Raw genomic sequence first — 12,464 nt, 5'->3', positions numbered from 1 at the left:
TCTGTATATGTTATCAGTAAATTAACATTTCATCTCTCTCAAACGTGGGAGTTCTTGCACGGGAAGTCAGCGCCTCGCTGAATCTCGTCAGGAATGAGAGCGACGAGGGGAGAAGGCGAGGGTGGCGGTGCCCAGCCGACTTCCCGTCGCATCCCATCAGCAATGCGGCCTTCGCTCTGGGCGTGCTGACCTCGTCAAAGAGCATAAACCACCATCAAGCGAACTCCGGTCATCCTCACAGCAGCGGCTTTTTGGCTGGCCATCGAACAAAGACGCGCGCTGTGTGGCGCGCTTTCAGATGCGCTTCTGCGGCCGTCTGGAATGCTCTTCCTTGCGATATTAGAAAGCCACTGTAGCTATGCACTTTAAAATCGAGATTGAAAACTAATTTTGAAAGAACTGATTTTTGTGTTTAGTTTGTTGTCCTTTCCCCACACCTCCGCTTAACACGGTTGGCTACGTACACAGCAAAAGGGTTTCTTTATTCAGAACACGATCTCTTCATAGTGATGACTAGAAGACACAGTGAGGACTTGAGGACATAGCGACGACTGGCGATATAGCGACGACAGCGACTCCTCCGGCAGCCAAGAACCTCCCTTGTCGCCCTCCCCTTTTATCCTCCAGCATGGCCCATCCCTACGCCCCTGGCCACGCCCCTCTTCTGAAGATCCCAGATCGTTTCCCTGTCTGTTCCCTGGCCTGGTTACCCCCCGCTTGTGACCACGAGTCGTGTGGTTTACTGTCTTTTGTTGTTACCATTCGTGGCCACCAGTCCCCTATACTGTCTCCACACCTGCAGTTACCGCTCGTGGCCGCTAGTCCACGCACTGTCTCTACACATACGTCAGCAGCATTGGTTCAACACAGTCGGGGCTCGCTTTCACCAATGCTGGCGAACTGGCAGATGTTATTAGGCGAAGGGCCTCTCCGTAAGACAGCGGTCCGAATGACCGCTGCTCGGTCCGCGCGTGGCGGCGCTAGGAGCGAACCCGGGCGGCGCTGCTGGACACCCTCTACGAGGAGCTGCACGCACGCTCCCAGTGCATGCTGGGAGGATGGCCGGAGGGCGAGAGGTCAGAGGGAGGGGGCGGCACGAGTGGCGGCGGGGGAGGAGGGGGAGGAGGCGGAGGAGGAGGAATCCTGGAGACGTTCAAGGTGGGTGTCCTCCCTGCAGGAGGGCGCTGTGTGTCTGGCCCGGCCGGTGTGTGCGAGGGTGCCAGTGCGTGCATGTGTGTGTCTCTGTGCGCGCGTGTGTGTCTCTGTGCGCGCGTGTGTGTCTCTGTGCGCGCGTGTGTGTGTCTGTGCGTGTTTCTGTCAACGTTTGGGGGAACGGCAGCGGAGCGGTTAGCGCGCTGTGCTACGAACTCAGCGAACCGAGTTCGATTCCTGCTCACGGTCAACGAGTGACGATTATCTGTACCGGTCCCGGGCCTCCCCTAGGTCGACTCAGCCTCAAATGAGTACCTGGAACAATGTGTAGTAAATATCACCACTCTGGAGACACAGGCGGCCGGGCGTGATGCTGGCCACCCACCCCCTGGTGTGCCGTGCCGGCCTTCATAGCAGCTACTCGCTAACGGCACTTGCCCCAAAAACCTGCTCAGGCTACACAGGGGATCTGCATGACTTTGTAGTTCTGTCTCAAAGGATGCGATGTGCGTGTGTGTGTGCGTGTGTATTTGGGTTAGTTTGTGTATTGCACTTGTGTACGTATGACACGCGCGTGCTTGTGTGTGACGATGTATCACGTGTGCGTGTGTGTGATGATGTATCACGTGTGCGCGTGTGTCCGTCACTGCCTCGCACCCCGGCACAGAAAGCCATCCGCGGACGCAGCCAGTCCATGGAGACCGTGCTCGTGGGGGGGCGGCAGAAGCAGGCCGTGCCGTGCAGCCACAGCGGGGGGCTGGGCCCCCCGCCAACGCTGGCCGAGGCTGCTCGACCCCCAGCCGCATTCGTGAGCGCCCCTGCCCCCCAAACCCCCACCACTGACCACCCACAATGCCCTTCTCCAAGTAACCACTCCTGGCCCGTGACCAGGTTTGAACCGAGACCACGGACGAGCGGGGCGTTTGCCCAGTCAACTCACTCTGGAGTTGGGCTGTCTCATACCCCGGCACCTCCGATTAGCACGGTTGGCTCCGTACGGTGTGAAAGAAGTTCAGAGTACACACACACAACACACACACACACAACACACACACAACTGGCCGGCGATGGGCAGCTGCTTGCGAGAGAGACGAGCTACGGTGGTCTGGCTCCGTCCGTGACCCCGCCGGCCCCCTCTCGTGCTCGCGTTGCCCCCGTCCGCTGGGAGACCAGGCCGACACCACCGGCTCGCTGAACTTGACACTCGGTTTCACCACGGGCGGCTGGAACCCGGATTCGAACGCGCGGTGCCCAGCAAAGAACCCTGCCGCTTAATAAGCTACTCGGGCCACCGCATTTTGTTTCCACTTCTCGAGTTCGGCTTCTGCTCGCCGTGGAAGTAGTCCACGCGGACCTGAAAAGTAGTCTACGCGGGCCTAAAAAATAGTCCAGGCGGGCCTGAAAAGTAGTCCACGCGGGCCTGCGCTGGAACACCGAGCGTACGTCGCGGTTGAAGCCGTTTTGGTTTGATCGATGCCACTGACCCGGTGCCCCCCCCCCACCATATCCCCCGTGCCCCCACTCCTGCCCCCCCAGTCCCTGATGCTGGTGGGACGGAGCCCCGTGTGGAGGGCGAAGCAGGGGCAGGCTCCGGCAGCCGGAGCGGCCCAGAGGGCAAGTCCGGGCAGCGCAGAGGACAGGCACAGCAGGTGAGGGTACATAGACAAAGATCCCCCGTATAGCCGTGACAGACTGTTGGGGCAAGTGCTGTTGGTGGTGAGCACTTATGAAGGCCGGCAACGGCACGTGAGGTTGTGGGTGGCCAGGTTCGTAGCGCAGCGCGCTAGCCGCTACACTGGTGAGGGTACACACATACAGACCAGGAGAAGAGTAAAACGACAATTGTGTTTAGTTTCATACCGCGGCGTCGGCATTGTTCACAATCGCTGAGGAATCGCAGAAGAGCCACAGGGCAGCAGCCATGGCTTTGAGCCGGCACCACCAACAATTGCCCAAGCTCTGCGGCCTTCTATACATTGAGATGTTCTCAGCCAATTCATGAGTGTGTGTGTGTGTATATGCATGGGAGGGAACCGGAGCGCCCGGAGAAAATCCACGCCTTGCACGAGGGGGCAACGCTCTATCCCATGAAGAAGGGAGGGATGATGATGTTAGTCCGCAACTTTCTTGGCTCATTTGTGGTGTTTAAAAGTTACAGCAGTAACACTTTGTATTTAATTTGTTTTATTCACAGGGAGGGCTCGGGACCGCTCACGACCCCAGACAGTGGCCACGTGTCACACGACCACATGTCCTCCAATCAGAGCTCTCCCGACATACTGCCGCACCCGTCGAGGTACCGTGACCACCAAGAGGTGCGACTGTGAACCGATTACTCTTTGAACGTTCCACCCAGCGATGTGATCCCAGCGACGTGATCCCAGCAATGTGATATCAGCGACATGAACCCAGCCACATGATCCCAGCGACATGAACCCAGCCACATGATCCCAGCCACGTGATCCCAGCGACGTGATCCCAGAGTTCCATTCCTGGACCAAAACGGCAATCGGCAACGGTGAATTATATCAAAACCGGACCTGGGCCTCCTCTAGGTCGGCTCAGCCTATAAATGTGTACCTGGTGCAGCGTGTGAACCAGTATATATGGGAAGACAAAGGCGCCCGGGCGTGGTGGATCTATGGGTTTCTGCACAAAGTGTCTATGGGTGTCACTGGTGACCAAGCTGAGAGCACCAACTCACTACCCTCGAAATCCCTGTGGAGGCATTGGCCTCACCCTGGATCCGAGCCCAGGGCCTCAGTGATGCCGCTTCGACGCCAAGTCCCGTAGAGGCCACACGGCTGATGGGCGTCGCCCTTGTCTGTGTGTGGACGTGGATGTGGCCTTAACGTGCACATAGCCTGGCACAGGCGCCGCGGTGACGTCACCACCACTTAGTGGCGAATGGCGGTTGTTGTTGTTGTTGGTGTGTGTGTGTGTCACACTGCCAACACCAGTGACGATTATCTGAACCGGTCCTGGGCCCCCTCGCCTAGGTCGACTCAGCCTCAAATGAGTACCTGGCGGGATGTGAAAACATCGCCACTCAGGAGACAAAGGCGGCTGGGCGTGGTGCTGGCCACCCACCCCATCGTGTGCCATTCCAGCCTCCATAGGCTCTTGCCCCAACAGTCTGTTCAGGCTATACGGGGGATCGGCATCTTTATCTTTGTCTTTGCACGCAGGCCGGGCCGCGCGGGCGCTGCCGTGGACTCGGCGCTGCCGCTCTCGCGCTCCTCATCCAACGGTAGCAGCTTCAGCAGCGCGGGCGGCGACCAGGAGTACGACACGGGCATGGTGGGCCCACGCAGCCCCACACTCACTCACTCACTCACCCCCAGCACTCACCGCACACTCACGCCGCACTCACCCGCACTCTCCCATCACTCACCCGCACTCACCCACTCTCTCTCATCACTCACCCACTCTCTCTCATCACTCACCCGCACTCTCCCATCACTCACCCACTCTCTCTCATCGCTCACCCGCACTCTCGCATCACTCACCCACCACTCACCCATCACTCACCCGCACTCATCCATCACTCACCTACCACTCACCCATCACTCACCCACTTTCTCTCATCACTCACCCAACACTCACCCGCACTCACTCTGCCACTCGGTGACGCCACCGTCACTTAGCGGCGAACGGCGGTTGTCGCCGTTGTATGGTGATGACGATTTTCTGAACCTGTCCCTGGGCCTACCCTAGGTCGACTCAGCCTTAAATGAGTACCTCCCGCGAAGTGAAAACATCGCCACCGCGGAGACAATGGCGGCGCCGGCCGCCCGCCCCTCGGTTCGTTCGTCATGCCGGCCTTCATAGGCGCTGCTTGCCAACGGCACTCGCACCGTACTGCCTGCTGAGAGAGTGCCCTGGCGGGGGCATCCCCCCCTCCGCCTTTGTCGTCGCGTGCGAGCAGGAGAGCCAGTCGTCCGCCGGGACCCCGCGCACGCGCGACTCCTTCACCTACAGCACGTGGCTCTCGGACACGGGAAGCCTGTCCAGCGTGCTGAGCTACACCTCGTCCGCAGGTGCCAGTGGCGGTGCACGCACGCACGAACGCACGCACGAACGCACGCACGCACGAACGCGCGCACGAACGCGCACACGCACGAACGCACGTGCAGAGCGGCGGCGTTGGAGTCGGTCCGTTTGCGTAAACCGGCAACCGCTTGAGATAAAGTGGTAACACAGAACAGGCCGGTTGGTCGCGCAAGTCGCCGTGGGCCTCTCGAGCAGCAACAGACGTCACGTGTCGCGGTTGTGAACTGCGACAACAGAGGCAGCTGCTGTCGCAGTGATGAGATGGTTAGCGGACCCCCACAGACACCAGCAGACACACCCCACTACGCACAACCACAGCACACACCACCACCTCACACCACCACACCACCACCACGCAACAACAACAACCGCCACTAAGAGGCAGTGACGTCTCCACGACGCTTGTGCCAGGCTGTGTGCACGTTAAGGCCACGTGAAGTGTCGAACTGCCCCCAGGCAGGGGGTCACGGGACAGACCCAGGTGCCATGGGTTGACTGACTGAGATGACTGGCCGATGCACCACCTGTGCCCCCTACTGTGCCAACTTGCACACTACCAGACACACTACCACACGCATCCCTACACACACCACCACACACCACACGCACACACCATCACCACCACACACATTACCATACACACAGCAACAACACCTCCGCGCACACGCGAACTACCGCAGACACAGACCACCACCACCACAGCATCGCGAGGACAAACCAAGGCAACATGGATCTGGTGTTTCCAAGTAATTCCTGGAACCTTCGTTATGGATCGTTCCGGCACGCAGGTCCACTCCCCGCACGCGCGTATGTGTGGGTACGTGTGTGTGGGTCAGACGCGTGGGTCAGCTGATTTGCACGATGAAGCCGGTGACCCGAGTTCGATTCCCGCTCGCATTCAAACACCGGTGACGAATATCTGAACTGGTCATGGGCCTCCCCAAGATCGAGTCGGTTTCAAATGTGTTCATGATGCGGTGTAAACATCGGCACTGCTGGGGAGACAAAGTCGGCAGGGCTGGCGTGACGCTCGCCACACCGCCCCCTCGTGTTCCCTCCTGGCCTTTATCGGTGCCACTCGCTAACGGCACTTGTCCCAACGGCCCGCGTAGGCTACACGGGGGACCTTCGTCTGCGTCTCGTTGTGCGACGTGCGCAGCTTCCGTGCACTCTCTGCTCAATCACCCGGAGGCGGCGAGGGGGGACGCGGGCACGAGCCGGACCCCACAGCCGCCGGGGTGCACCGCGCCTGGCACCACGTCCCCAGAGGTACCTGGTCGCACCCCGCCCCCCTCAACCCCCCGTCAATTGTCTAAACTGTGAGATGAGAGAGACAGAGACGTTAAACTAAGCTATTTAAACTGGTTGTATTTCACCAGGTAAGTTCCACTGAGCCATATCACTCTTTTTCAGAAGCGACCCGGCCACAAATGATAGCTCAACGAAGTGGCTTGTCACCATGTGGAGATGCATAGCAGCCAGACACTCTCAACGCGCGACGTTGATTCTAAATGCGAGAAAGATCCTCGCGACCACGGGAGGAGCACGCAAATTCCGAATATACAGCCGGCGTCAGGTTCGGGATCGAGCTCGCGACCTCGTTAGTACCGGGCGAGGTGTCGCGAGACGAGAGAGACGAAGTGAGGCAGAGATGTCGGCAAGAGATAAGGTGTTGTGAAATGAGAAAGATGAATTGGCTTGTTATGTTGATTATATGACTTTCGTTAGGTTTGTGTTCATCGGGAATCGAAATTTTGAGCTGATATTCCACGCGCCGTATCTCTCTTCGTGCAAACTATGGGGGGGGGGGGCTCCCTGCTTGGGAGCCTTCGCTCTCGCTCGGGTATTCCACGGCTCCGCGTGATGTCACCTCGCCGTGCCGGAGCGGAGCGTCGTGAGCGTCGCCGCAATGGGGGGACGTGCTGCCGGTGAGCGGCGAGCGACAAGCGACACGTCCATGCCGTGTGCGTCATTCCTCCTCCTCCTCTCTCCTCCTCCCCGCGTTGTTTTTCTTGCAGGAGCCCCAGCCGGAGCAGTGAGAAACCCACGCGGCGCTGACCCCCAGCGCTCGCCCGACCGCGACCCCCCCCCCCTCGCCTCCCATGTCACACCACGCAAGAGAGACAAAGCAGGGCGGGGTGGGGGTGGAGGGGGTACTACGTGGAGCGGGGGGAAGGGGCGGGGGCATTGTCGCGGCAGGGCGACAGCGGTGGCTGGTGGTGGTCACGTGGTCCCGATAGGGTCAGGCGTCACGTGTCCGGGCGAGCGGGGGGTTCACGTCGGCTGCCACGAGGTCCGTGTCGCGCGCGCCCCTCCGGAGTTTGGCGCGAAGCGACTCGGACTGTTAGCGAGCCTCCGCCCTGCGCGAGCCGTCCACAACCCCACGGGGCGCGGGAGCCGCTCGCGACTCCGACCGCTCACGCGTTCCCTCCCGTCAGTCCGTTCCGTTCGTTCCCGTGACCGTGTTTTGCAGTGGTTCGTGTGTGCGTGCGCGTTCGTCCGTGTGTGCGTGTGCGTGCGTGGGGAGTGGTAGCGGCTAGCGCTACGCCGCGCTACGAACCAGGCGACCCGATTTCGATTCCCGCTCACGACTACAACACCGCTGACGATTACTGGTCTTGGGCCTCCCCTAGGTCAACTCAGCCTTAAACGAGTATCCGGTGCGGTGTGTAAGCATCTCTACTGGAGAGACAAAGGCGGTCGGGCGTGGTGCTGGCCACCCTCCTCCTCGTGTACCGTTCCGGCCTTTGTAGGTTCTCATTAACAGCACTTGCCCCTCCACTCTATTAAAGGCTACACGGGGGATCTTTGTCTTTGTGTGTGTGTGTGTCCGCACGTCACCTGCTATTTACGCATACACGTGGCTATCGACGCTCACAGGGCATGCTGCTGCTGCTGTTGGCTCTCGCTGTATAACTGTACATATTGTGTATACCATAATGATGATAATTATTATAATGATGATAATATATATATTCCTGTCTCGTGCGCCACAGCCGCCATGTGGGTGGTGGGTGGGGAGGGAATCCCTGTAAGCCCCGGCGCGGATCGCGAAGCGGCTGCTCACTCCACGCATTTTTATTCAATAAATGTCGCCAGCATCTCCGGAGCGAGTCGCCTCTCCCCCTCCCGCTCCCTCCCCGCGTGGCTCCGTGCGTCCGAGACGTCTCCTGGCTCTCGATCGGTGCTCGGCTCCTGTTCACAAACCGCGGAGCAGGTGGGGGAAATTACACGATGCTCTGGTGGGGACGAGTCTGTGTCAATAGGCCTGCCGCTGTTGGCTTCTCCACAGAGTGGTACGTGTTTTATCGACCCCCCCGCTAGTGGGATCAGGGCCGGTTTTATGTTTTGAGCGGCTTAAGTATAACATTTTGTAAAAAAAAAAACATGTTAAATTAACATTTATTCGGCTCAAGGTAAATTCAACAACCACAAATGACTGCACTCCTTTCTACAAACACGTCTTTAGTTTTCTCCTCGCTGTAGCTGCGGCTAAGTCACGAATGATGCCACCGTCTTTGGAGCAACAGGACCCAGAGGGTACGAGGAGGGCCTCTGGGCTGATGGAGCCCTCGGTGGGGTCATGGAGCTGAGTCAACGCACCCAAGCACGAGTTGAACTCACGACCTTCCCAATCCGCCTCACCCAACATGCTCGTCTAAGAAATGAATGTTACGAATAACGAACACCGATATGAATATATTTTTAACCAATTGTCCGTTTCGTGAGGTATCCTAGCGAAGTGCAAGCGAATTAAATCAAAATGTGATCGGACGCTCTGCACGCGTGACGTCATTGTTGGCGCTCGCTGGTTGCTCCTGGCAACCCGCATTGTGTACCCATCGGTGAGTTTATGAAGGTCTTCTGTAGCGTTCTACAGTACCGTACGGATTTAAATTGTATCGTAGTTATTTTACACTCGCCTTGAGCCCGTCCAAGGACGGGTGTATTGCGGTAAATGTGAAACTTGCAAGCGAAAGGCAGAGCGTGACGTGATGTTCATTGCATCAATTCTTGTGCAATTTGTAAGGGCGCGGTGACACAGACCTATTTCATGTAAAGGTGATAATCCCTTGTTCATCATGACGTCCTTTTTACTTCGATGTCTCAACAGCGTTAGGGAGATCACGTGACGTGAGGGTTCTGCCTTTGTAGTGAGGGTTGTGAGTTGACGCCGAGGAGGGGGAGGAGGCGCCTCGCCCCCCCCCATGTGGAGTGACGTCACCCGCTACTTATTATGAATGGCGGGGGGGGGGTGTCCATTTGGAGGACGTCACTTGTTCATGATTATTAATGACGGGGGCTGGTCGACGTTGAGTGACGTCACGCGCGTGACACACAGACATTCTTGGCTCATTGGCAGATTCATACGTCATTATTCACCAATAATAATGATATAATTTCGCACATTCATGAATAATCTCACGTACACTCCCGTGGGACATTGCCCCTGTCACTTGGGCCACACGGGGCAGCGGCGATCTCGATGTCTTCGCTGCGTGCGGGGTCAGCTGAAGAGCGAATGAGTCGGTGGGGCTCTGCGGCGTCGCCGCTCCTCGTGTGCCGGGTTGGGTGCAAGCCGCGTGAAGTCACCAGGGTCACTGGCCACACCCAGGTGCCGTGTGATGACCGAGATGACCGACAGGTCCGGCACCTGTGCTTCGCTCGTTGTTGGAAGGGCGACCGCCTCCTCCGCAGAGGCCGATCTTGACACCGCTGGTAGCAGTCACCGGCAAGACACCAGTGTCACACACACTCCCGGTGTCACACAGCTCGTGTGACACACCCAGTGTAACACACTCACAGCGTCACACACTCCCAATGACACACACCACTCAGTGTGGCACACACACAACAACAACAACCGCCATTCGCCACTAAGTGGCGGTGACGTCACCACGACGCTTGTGCCAGGCCATGTGCACCTTGAGGCCACGTGTCGAACGTCCGCTGGCAGGTCACGGGTCGAATGACCGAGATGACCGAGATGACTGGCTGATGCACCACCTGTGCTCCCTACTGTGCCAACTTGCTGTGCTTTAGCCACCCGGCGCTCCGCTCGTTGTTGTGAGCGTCGCTTCTCCGCCTTCTGTTGTTGTTGGAGGGCGACTGCCTCCAACTGCCCAGTAGCGTCCTTCACGAGCCTCCTCCACAGAGGCCGATCTTGACACCGCTGGTACCAGTCATCGGCAAGTCCACTCAGCTCCACGTCCTCCTGTACCACGTCACTCCATCTCTTCTCTAGCCCGTGCTGCGCCCGTTTAACCCCCTCGATCCGGCCGAACAAAAGCTGTTTGGGCATGCGGTGATTGGGCATGCGGGCTACATGACCCAGCCAACGCAGCCTTGCCTGCTGGAGGTGCTCACCGATGGGACATTGTCCAGATCTTTCGAGGATTTGTGAGTTCCTCACAGAATCCAGCCTGGTTAAACCCAGGATTTATCGTAGGCAGGCCAGCCTCAATGTTTCTAACCGGTGAAGATGTTCCATTCGGGGGTCCACGTTTCGCAAGCGGAGCGACAGACCAGGTAGCTTCGACACAGCGTTACGCAACCGATGAAAAGATAATGCCGGTCGACTGATTCGGAGTGAGGCCTCTGCTGTTAAACCGGAGCCGGTCATGAGCACACTGCGCAGGTATGGGAAACTCTCCACTCTCTCCACAACTACCCCATCACCGATTGGGAGTTGTGGGGGTGGAGTGCCCGATGGTACAAAATACCCAGGCACACACACACCTAGTGACACAGACACCTAGTGACACACACACACACCTGGTGACACACACACCTAATGACACACACACACCTAATGACACACACACACCACCCAAGCCGCATACTCTCGTCTGCATCGTCAAAATAAAAGTCACGGACTCGGGGTCATTGATTGCCGTCTCGGCGCATCCCATTGAACTCCACAGCAGAGAAACATCAAAGCCCTCCAGACACGTTACGACGCGCACACACGCACACACACACGCCACCCCCGCACGTGGCTCCCACGGTGTGCACCTAGCCTGGCACCAGAGTGGCACGCGAACATCCACTGCCACTTAGTGGCGAGCGCGTTGCTCGTGTGTCTGTTCGCGTGCGGGGCCGTGGCGCAGTGAACGTGAGCGTGCTGCCCCACAACCCTGACACCCGAGTTCTATTCCCGCTCACGGCTAACGTCGAAAAAACGAACCCGTCCGGGGCCTCACCAAGGTCGAGTCAGCCTTACATTTGTACCTGGTGCGGTGTCTAAACCTCAGCACCGGGGAGACAAAGGCGGCCGGGCGTGGTGTCACCCAATCCCACCCGTTCGTGTGCCGTGCCGGCCTTCGTAGGTGCTCACTAACGACACTTGCCCCAACAGTCTGGTGGGGCTACACGGGGGATCTTTAGTCTTGCCACGTCGCACGGGATCTTGGACTAATGGAGACTCGCAGCCCATCGAAATGCTTTGCCAGGGCTTTTTATCGGCTTTAGCGTCACACACACTTTAAAAAGTTAAAGGCTACACGGGGGGGGGGGGGGGTCTTTGTTTACATGGGAGTAGAAGCAGAGTGGGCGCTCTAAATCCAAACACCTGAATATTGGTCCAGGTCATGGCGAACGCCAGTTCGCGTGACATCTGCACTGGCGATAGACTCAGCCCTAAACGAGTACTCGACGCGCTGTGCGAACATCATCGGGGGAGACAAAGGTGGTGGGCAGCCTCCACGTCTGCTGTGCCAGTCTTAAGAGGCGCTTCGCGGCATTTGCTCCGTCGGCCTATATCGGATATACAGAGGATCCTGGTATGTTGTGTGCGTATCTTTGTGTATGCATGTACGTGTTGGCACAGTAGGGGGCATAGGTGGTGTATCTGCCAGTCATCCCATTGAACCCATGGCACCTGGGGTCTGTCCCCTGACCTCCTGCCAGCGAGCATTCGACGCTTCACGTGGCCTCAAAGTGCACCTAGCCTGGCACAAGCGCAGTGGTGACGTCACCGCCACTCAGTGGCGAACGCCCGTAACTGTGTAGATCTGCGTGTGTGTATCTGCGTGTATCTTTGTGTGTATCGGTGTGTGCGTGTATCTGTGTGTGTATCTGTGTGTGGAGTGGTGTGTGGAGTGGTGGCGCAGTGGTTAGCACCCAGCGGCCCGAGTTCGATTCCCGCTCACGGCCACCAACACCGGCGACGTTTATGTGAACCGGTCCTGGGCCTCCCCTAGGTCGACTCATCCTCAAATGAGCACCTGGTGCGATGTGTGAAACATCGCCACTGGGGA

At 58.2% G+C, this 12,464-nt stretch overlaps 2 protein-coding genes across 2 annotated transcripts in view; one reads left to right on the top strand and one right to left on the bottom strand.

Annotated features, from left to right (window-relative positions):
* LOC144728453 (rap1 GTPase-activating protein 1-like) overlaps nucleotides 1-7,336 on the top strand; it is a 52,409-nt gene extending 45,073 nt beyond the window's left edge. The window contains exons 16-23 of the mRNA XM_078607903.1: nucleotides 985-1,158; nucleotides 1,820-1,960; nucleotides 2,689-2,801; nucleotides 3,347-3,448; nucleotides 4,341-4,452; nucleotides 5,081-5,192; nucleotides 6,365-6,474; nucleotides 7,224-7,336. Of these exons, the coding sequence (XP_078464029.1) occupies nucleotides 985-1,158; nucleotides 1,820-1,960; nucleotides 2,689-2,801; nucleotides 3,347-3,448; nucleotides 4,341-4,452; nucleotides 5,081-5,192; nucleotides 6,365-6,474; nucleotides 7,224-7,244 (885 nt within the window). The 3' untranslated portion in view covers nucleotides 7,245-7,336. The remainder of the gene's footprint in view (nucleotides 1-984; nucleotides 1,159-1,819; nucleotides 1,961-2,688; nucleotides 2,802-3,346; nucleotides 3,449-4,340; nucleotides 4,453-5,080; nucleotides 5,193-6,364; nucleotides 6,475-7,223) is intronic.
* A 3,752-nt stretch (nucleotides 7,337-11,088) lies between these two features.
* Nucleotides 11,089-12,464, bottom strand: part of LOC144728268 (protein kinase C iota type-like) — a 24,022-nt gene continuing 22,646 nt past the window's right edge. Inside the window, exon 16 of the mRNA XM_078607577.1 lies at nucleotides 11,089-12,464. This exon is cut by the window's right edge and continues 793 nt beyond it. The gene's annotated coding sequence lies outside the window, so the exon portion shown is untranslated.

The sequence above is a fragment of the Lampetra planeri genome, chromosome 28, assembly GCF_965212315.1.
Source record: "Lampetra planeri chromosome 28, kcLamPlan1.2.h2, whole genome shotgun sequence".
Taxonomy (NCBI): Eukaryota; Metazoa; Chordata; class Hyperoartia; order Petromyzontiformes; family Petromyzontidae; genus Lampetra; species Lampetra planeri.
This window is presented reverse-complemented; position numbering and strand designations above follow the sequence as displayed.